The 8,659-nt window shown below is 37.9% G+C and overlaps 1 protein-coding gene across 4 annotated transcripts in view; it reads right to left on the bottom strand.

Moving 5' to 3' along the window:
- Positions 1-4,676: 4,676 nt before the first annotated feature.
- The window catches only part of LOC107719577 (leucine-rich repeat and immunoglobulin-like domain-containing nogo receptor-interacting protein 3), a 37,642-nt gene continuing 33,659 nt past the window's right edge, over positions 4,677-8,659 (bottom strand). For all 4 annotated transcript variants that reach the window (XM_016527031.1, XM_016527034.1, XM_016527032.1 and 1 more), the window contains one exon: positions 4,677-7,465. In XM_016527031.1, the coding sequence (XP_016382517.1) occupies positions 5,604-7,465 (1,862 nt within the window). In that variant the 3' untranslated portion in view covers positions 4,677-5,603. The remainder of the gene's footprint in view (positions 7,466-8,659) is intronic.

The raw sequence follows: 8,659 nt of genomic DNA, 5'->3' as shown, positions 1-8,659 counted from the left end.
TGAATTCAATTTCATGTTTTATTTTTAACTGCACAAAACGTTATGTATAGTTTTTGTAAAAAATTACACAGCGCCGATCTCTGATGATGCTGTAACTCTTGTTAAATTTATAGCATACAGTTTTAGACAAATGCACGATCAAGGTCAGCTTTTAGAGACAAATATCTCAGGTATGCACTGACTGGTCAACAAAACCAACTTCCACATCTCAGGAATTTTGCTTCTGTGATTGTTGGCCAAAATGACTTTTTACGCCATCATTTTAATATTGGTTTCTTCACTTCAGTAACCTACTTCCACACTCCTTCAGTTTGTACAATTTGCTGAATCTCCTGAACCGTTGATATCAAAACACCTCTACATTCAGTATTTCAGGGGCTGTGAAGAGCCATTTTGATGGTCATATGGGACTCATTTGAACTTGTTCATAAGAATCGGAACTCTTCACAGTCTTCCTGAGTGCCACTTGCATTCAGGAATTGTTTAATGGACTTAGCAATAGACATGCTAAGTTCTTGCTAAATGCTTGAAGACAAATGCGTGCCTATGGTAACATGCTAGCAACAATAACTGCTGACAAACCATTAGCTGTGATGCTAATTGAAATCTGAAACCGACTGTATTTTACCTTGTGTTATTGACTGACTAACTCATTTTCATTTAGATATACAGTTTATGTAATTCACTTTTGCGTACACGCTATTTTAGCTTCACATTTCATTTAATGAAATATGAATGTATTCAATTATGGAACGATTTACAGACAAAAGCAGAAATAACGATTAGCTGAAAATGGTTTACCTTAAGTCTTCCCTTTACCATCAGATCACTGATCCCTTTTTGCAATCGTAATGGATTGCAAACAAACAAAAAAACAGATAGTGATCAAGTAATTTTACTTTTATTCATTTGCATTTGTATGTATGCATTTAGCAGACACTTTTTCTCAACTTGCACTCAAGGTACACTCTTTGTCATTTATTACTGAACCTAGTGTACAGCAGTGTCATGCTAACAGCTAAGCTACATGGGTACTTAAATTACATATACTTTTATATTTTTTAGCACTTTTTGTTTTAACAAAGATTCACTTTTATTTCAATCTTTAGTTCAGCTGCATTAAGTTGTATGACCTTCAGAATGTTTTCATTTTTACAATAAAGTGCAAATGAAAATCTCAGCTTTTTGACTTTATTAATTTATTGTACACAGCATAGCAGAGTTCAGTAACACAGAACACAGAATTCATTATTATAATATGCAGTGAGTATTACTTTTATCTTGATTGCGTTTTCTCCTTCACTTACGGCAGTGAGACTGGCCAAGTGTGTGAGTTGTGCTGCTTGCTTCTGGTGACAGGTTGAAGGACTCCACGGGGCTGCTGCGGTTTGTAAGTGTGAAAGGGGGCTGCAAAAAAATTTCAGTGGCGTGTAGGGGTGGGAAAGGTGGAGTGGGGGTTTCTCAGCACTTATTAGTCACCGTTCATGATCAATCGCGATGTCTACAGCACATACACCGCAAACACACTGCACAAAGTGGGGAGACCGAGCAACAATCCGCTAGTTACCACTAAAGGCAAGCGAGTGATTCAGTGACTCGCATAACAAGTCTAACGCAAAGAAATCTTGCATAACTATGAAACTGCTTCATTAACCAATGTTGCTTTTAGCATTTTTGCTGTTTAAAACTGAATTAGCTTACATTTCACACTCACTTTACTGTTAAAAGTTTTTCATTTCTTCTTTTTCCTGCTGTAATCACCTGAGAGATGAAGGGAGAGAAGTACAATGAAGAAATAATAGGAAGTTAAAAGTATATTGTCTTTGTCTTTTACATCTGTAAACCACATCCTCCAGTGCAAGATCTAGTTGTTTTCTTGTATTTATCAATGTTGAAAATCTATCTTAGGCTACTTCTGGTAGTTCCTATGGTGCTAGCAGAAGCTACAAGCTAACAGACTTGCTAATTTTAACAAATTACATGATACAGCTTAATAAGTTTGGATTCTGACTGGTCAGACAGACAGGTCAGTTTTGCAGTCAAATATTTTTGTACATTGATTGCTAAGCTATATATATATATATATATATATATATATCCCTTGCAACCAATTTGCTAAATAGCAATGCTAACTGTCTCTTAGCACCTTTTCTTTTCACTTATTAAATCAATTTAATCTTATATCCATATTTTAGACCTATTCTATCACTCTTTTATATCATTCATCAAAGATATAAACAACATATTGTATCCACAGACTGTTTAAAGAAACTTAGCCTAGCTATACCAACACTAACAGAAGTAAAGGCAGCTTTAAGAAATATACACCGCATTCTTCAACATCCTTCCCTAATTACAGTCTTGATTCATTAATCACACTAATTGTCATCTCTTTTCTGTCATTCACCAAAATATAAACAGTGGCATTTTTATATTTCATCCGCAAACTTAGCCTATAGCTATGCCAACTCTAACAGAAGAAATGATTGCTTAAAAAATTATACACCACATTCTTAAACATCCTTCCTTAATGACAGTCTTGATTCATCAATCACACGTTTTTCTTTCAGTTTGAGTCACTGCCTGCCATATGCACAGGCTTTGTGCAATGACATCATAGGTTAGCAAAAGCGCAAAATTATACCATGAAGATGAATATTCCAGACAGCAACGCTACTAGACATTTTGTAGGCGTAATAATGATTCAGTACTTCCATAACAAATCCATCAATCACAAAATACAAAAGTGCAGTGCATATTAAAAATGGAAACACAATGCAAAAGACTTTGAAAACACAGAACAATGCCTGCACGGATCATTATCTGGATTTGTACAGTTCAGACCTTTATAATCAGTAAAAGCATATTAATAGAGCATTGATAGAGATCTTGCATCTTTGCTGAGAAAGTGAAACACAACACTTCTCTTTTTCAGTTTATTCATACTGTTTTGTACAAAATACCTGGTTACAGGCGACTAGATCTACAACATCATCAAGACATCAAAACCACTCTCATTTTGTAATACGATTACACTTATTTTCTTTTTGTTTATATGTAAATAAGAGGGTTGTCGTGTGAGAATGTTGTTTGAGAATGCCGTACTTACCTGTGTGATATTGGCAATTTAGAGACAAGGTCAAAAAGGTTGTCTCTTTAGATATTTTACTTATGTTTTGAATATCTTTTTTATAAGTACATCATTATTTGCCTTCATGTCTGTTCTTTTTACCTCCTGCAGGAAACACAACTTTGTTTTGTTTTATAAAGCAGATGGTATGAGTGGAAAAGTGTCATGACAAGAAAATAATTGACATTTTCTTGTGCACACATGACTGTACCAGATGCTTATGGCCAACAATTGCTCAGCTGTCATGTCATTTCATTTAAAGTTTGTGGAACCGAATCAAAATATGCTGACAAGCGGCTGTCTTTACAGAAACTTTTTAGGCAAAAATGGTCAAAACCGTTTATAGAATCAGGGCTGGTGGTTTGTAAGTTGGTTGTTACCAATGTAAACCTGAAGACGAATGTTCAACTGACATTGTTCTCCTGCTATTCTCCTCTGATTGAGTTTTGTTCTGGTTTTAAAAATAAAAGGTAAACTTTAGTTTCTAGGCCAGTTTTTCAAACAAAAAATAAAAAATCATCAATAAACAAATAATCAAAAATGCTTTGAAATGTTTATTATGAACATCATCTTGGCATTTGCAAAAATAAAAAAACGTTTGAGAACCATTAAAGGTTATATATGCATTACATTACATAAATTAGTCAAAAACATTCATATTTAATATTACTTTATGATGACATGAAGAACCAAAAAAAGAAGAAATTCCAACACAGGGACTTAGGTACATGCTTTCATAAACAGCATTTTTGTCATTGGTACAATATAAGAACAATATTCTTAACATATTTATGAATAAAACTATCTAGAACATAAAAATGTTGTGGATCCCCATTTATTTAATTTATATTAAATAAAATTGTAAAATGACTTTTTACAAAAATATCAAAAAGCTTCTTTTAATTAGTTTTACAGTAGCTATTGACAAATTCTGGCAGTTTGCAATGTGCATACAACACTGCATAAAATAAGACAGTACAGGGCGCATAATCTAATTAATTTAAGATTTGTGTTAAATAAAGATTGATTGGTAGAAGGCAATAAGGTTGAGACAGATACCCTGTGTTCTTTAAACTGTCGTATTTTAACATTAGGGGGCAGCAGAACAGCTTTGTAAAGTGCCTTTCTGTTTCATTTTAAGCGGAAGCACTTGAGCAGAGTCTAACTCATCATCAATGCGATTTATAAACAGAAAATACAAGCGTAAAAACTCCATGATGGATCAAAGGATCAGTGGCCTGTGCACAACAAGCTATCTCTGACTGTATTTTGTATACTCATGCAAATGAACATGAAATTAGTTATGAGACTTACACTTATATAGAAGAGGCATAAAGACATGTGTACAACTGAAGGTCACCAGTAATAAAACGCTCAGAAAGATTTTGTTTTTTAAAGCAGTAGCGCTTTAAGAGTTTTCACACATCATCTTTGATTAATTTAAGAACATTTTATATTGAATAAAAGTGTTTCACTTTAATTTATTTAACATGAAAACAGGGCACTATAATGAACACACAAAACAGCCATATATACAATAAAATACAAATGTCTTAAACCCAGTCTAGATACTGAGGCTATTGGTATTTAGCTGATAAATATGTAATGCCTTTATAAAGACAAAGTGCTTTTATGTTGTTACTACAGTACCTTTGTGTGCGTGTCTGACAGTTTAACTTCATGCGGGCATGACTCAGAAGTAGGTGGCAGTGTAATACAGAAGCACTTGTTATCTGGCCTTATTATCCATAGCAAACCGAATCAACTAACTCTTTAAGAAAGATATAATTAAACAGTTTTAAACAGTCTTCTAGCATCTCACGTGTCCAACAAAGTGGTTAACAGGCTGAGAATATGGGCCTAATCCAACAACAAATCCTTGTTAAATTGGCAGTGTGAAGTGTATGCCCACTTTATCGCCTACAAACTATTGAGCAATTGCCTAGCAAAATGCAATAATGTTCGATTTTTAACTTTTGAGGGCATTGGCAATTTCATGGCAAGCAGAAAGCAGCCCTTTAAATAATTATAATCTAAATAATTCTGGACTTTTCTCACAATAACTTCCAATATATTAAGAACATAATTGAACTTTCATTTTAAAAGGCCATATTCTGTAGAAAATTGCATGGTCGTATTTTTAATGATCATTATACATCACTACAAGCTTGGCCTTCTCACATGAGAAGGCTTAAAATGGGTACCTAATGCCAGTCACACAGAAGTATGTAATTCATCATAAATGTCTTAATAAATGTGTAAAATATCCCAAGACACCAAAAGGTTAGATTATAAATAGCTGCTGATGGAAAGTACCCCTCAGCAAATATATTATTCATTGCTCCCATTAAAACCCTCTGTGTCTTAAAATCCGAATTGGTATCCGAACTGCAGGCCTGGTATTAGAAATTTATTTCAGTTTGAAATAACAATAATGTGCGTTTAACTCCTTTAAACTGTTTGTGTGTCCATTTTATATCATCTTCATGTTGAACTTCCGTGCCCCTCCTTGACCCCCGCTGGCAGCGGGACCATCTACCTTTCTGAATGAATACTCAACTGAGAAATTGTTCTTGCGCTGACCTCGTCCGCGGCTCCACACAAACAAGAGAATGAAACAGAAAAGCACAACACCCAGAAACATAATACAACCCATTGCTGTGGACACCAGGATGGTCTTGAGGTCCAATGTGAACTTGAGAAAGACACGCGTGTCGTTTAAATTTGTGTCATTAAGATCACCCACGTAATAGGTGCGATTGGCTGCCAAAGCACCATCCAATGGCAATCCACTGACTGTCAGGGTGGCAAAGTAGGTATCGTTGCCACCAGCATTGCTTGCTATGCAGATGTAGGTCCCGCTGTCTGTTACCTGGGCATAACGGATCTCCAGCGTACCTTCAGGTAGAACAATCACTCGCCCAGTACTCTTGGTGGTGATACGTCGGCGCTGAGGTGAAATCCAAAAGATGACCGGAGTTGGGTCTCCTTCTGCTCGACATACAAACGACACTACCTGGCCTTCACGTGCCGTCAGCTGTTGCAGTTTGCGGTTGCGAATTTTAGGCCGCTGACAGGTGAAATGGTCAAAGAGCGCAGAGTCTGAGAAGGTACTAAGTGCTTTTCCTCGCAGTTCCATGGGTGTAGCGCAAACAGGCGACTTTCCGTCAAAGTTGAGGGTCTTCCGGCGCTGCAGGATCCACAATAGGCGGCAATCACAAGACAAAGGGTTGCCATCTACACACAACGTCTCCAGCGTGTTGACCGATTGGAAGGATCCCTCCTCCAGGGTCACTAATCCATTGTTTGACAAGTTGAGCAATCGTATCTGTTGCAGGCCTCCAAGACCGTAGGGTTGTACTAATATCAGGTTTGTACCAACTAGGTGCAGTTCCTTCAAGCGGACAAGATCCCGCAAGGCCCAGGACTCAAGAACTGAAATGGGGTTGTAAGACAGATTGAGGATAGCCAAGTGAATTAGGTTGCGAAGAGCACCCGTAGGCACAGTGGAAATGTTGGTGTTGGTAATCGAGAGCCAAGAAAGGTTGAGACCTTGGAAGCTATGAGGAGAGATGTACTCAAGGAACGGCCAATGGTCAATCTCAAGACCCCGCAGTCCACCAAGTTTGCGGAAGTTCTGCTCTTCCAATGAAGCAATACTGAGGTAGCGTAATCGTAGAGTCACCAAGCCGCGAAGGTAGGAAAGAGACTGTCCAGTTATAGAGGTCAGATTGCACCTCTCGATGGTTAGCTCCCGGAGCCCCACCAATCCTATGAAAGCCTTGTTTGAAATGTACACCAGGTCATTATCACCAACCTCCAAATTGCGAAGGTTCTTCAAGTCCTGGAAGGTGAAGTCTAACAGGATGACCAGTTTATTCCCACTTAAGTCCAGAGTGGTGAGGTTGGTGAGACGTAAAAAGGCACCCATGGGCACGAGTTTAAGCTGGTTGGCTCGCAGACGCAGCACTCTAAGATTAAGCAAGCTGGAGAAGGCATTAGGCTCCAACACACTGATGAGATTCTCGCTCAAGTCTAGCTCCTCAAGTCTCGACAGAGTCGCCAAGTCATTGTATTCCACCCAGCGCAAACTGTTCCTGCTCAGATCCAGCAGCCGTGTGTCAGCCGGGATGCCCCCAGGAATAGAGCCCAGGCGTTTGTTCTGGCACATCACGGTTCTCTGATGAGGGATACAGTCACAGCGCTGTGGGCAGCTTTGGCCATGTGTTAGGGATGCAGCGATTAGGAGCACAAACAGCCCTGGTAAGCTTAGGCTTGGACAACCCGCCATGCCCCTTCCCTCCCTTACTGGGGCCAAATCACTGCACCTCACACCTAGAGAAAAGAACACACACACACACACAAAGAAAACAGGTATTGATTAATCACAACTTTGCAACTCTCATCTATAACCACTTCTACAGCATTGTGAAATAAATAAACTGTCCCGAGTCCAATGATTACTTACAGTTTGTATGAGCATGACTACTACTAATGTTTTAGAAAACATAGGCCAAAAAAGAGCAGCTGTAAAAAATATCTTTGTGAAGACACATCACATTTTCAGACTAGCATGGATAAACAATCTTAAGGTCAAGTTTATTGAATTTAAACCCCCTTCATAACACCATTAAGACCTGTTCACACCAAGATGAATGTTTGTCGGGAACTGAAAGTTGCACAACATTGCTTTGTGTTTACCAGGGTAACTGGGGTGTTTCTGCTTTTCTATAAGCGTCACTGTCAGAGAGTGAATTTGCATTTTCATTCACCCAGTCTGCCATTCTTCTTGCATGGATCTGAATAGACAACCTGGATGATTATATTGCACCAAAATGTTCATGACCAACATTCGTCTTTGTGAGAAGAGGCCTTTAAAATTGTAAGATTAAGCCATTTAAATTTTAAAAAAGTGTTAAGGTTAAATGCAATATAAAACAGAGCTATTTTCACTGAATGCTAAGAACAAAAGTAGAAAAAGCTTTAGCATGTCATGAACACTTTACACATGAACAGGCTAAAATCTCAGATGACGTAATGCCCTCGTTAAGATCATGATTTCTTTATCTTTATAAGCCAAGAAATATATGTACTGTATCAGAGCTTTGAGCTAGGCATGGCTTCAAAATGACTTAAAGGGGTGGTTCACTGGTAACTGCACATGCGTCCATGTATAACGCTTCTCATAGCTATGTGAAAATAAGTGTATAATTTAAACAGGTGGAACAGTGAGCTGAATGAGAGAGCGAGCGAGAGAGAGAGAGAGGGATGCAGAGCGTGTGCAGAGCAGGGAGACGTGAGGAACAGTATTAAAGGGGTCATATGATGCTGCTAAAAAGAACATTATTTTGTGTATTTGGTGTAATGAAATGTGTTTATGCGGTTTAAAGTAAAAAAAACACATTATTTTCCACATACTGTACATTATTGTTTCTCCTCTATGCCCCGCCTTTTTGAAACGCGTCGATTTTTACAAAGCTCATCGGTCTGAAAAAAGCGAGGTGTGCTGATTGACCAGCTATCCAGTGC

Source organism: Sinocyclocheilus rhinocerous, unplaced genomic scaffold (assembly GCF_001515625.1).
Source record: "Sinocyclocheilus rhinocerous isolate Xijiao unplaced genomic scaffold, SAMN03320098_v1.1 scaffold1294, whole genome shotgun sequence".
In the NCBI taxonomy this organism is placed as follows: Eukaryota; Metazoa; Chordata; class Actinopteri; order Cypriniformes; family Cyprinidae; genus Sinocyclocheilus; species Sinocyclocheilus rhinocerous.
Note: the sequence above shows the minus strand (reverse complement) of the source record. Positions and strands in the feature narration are given on the sequence as shown.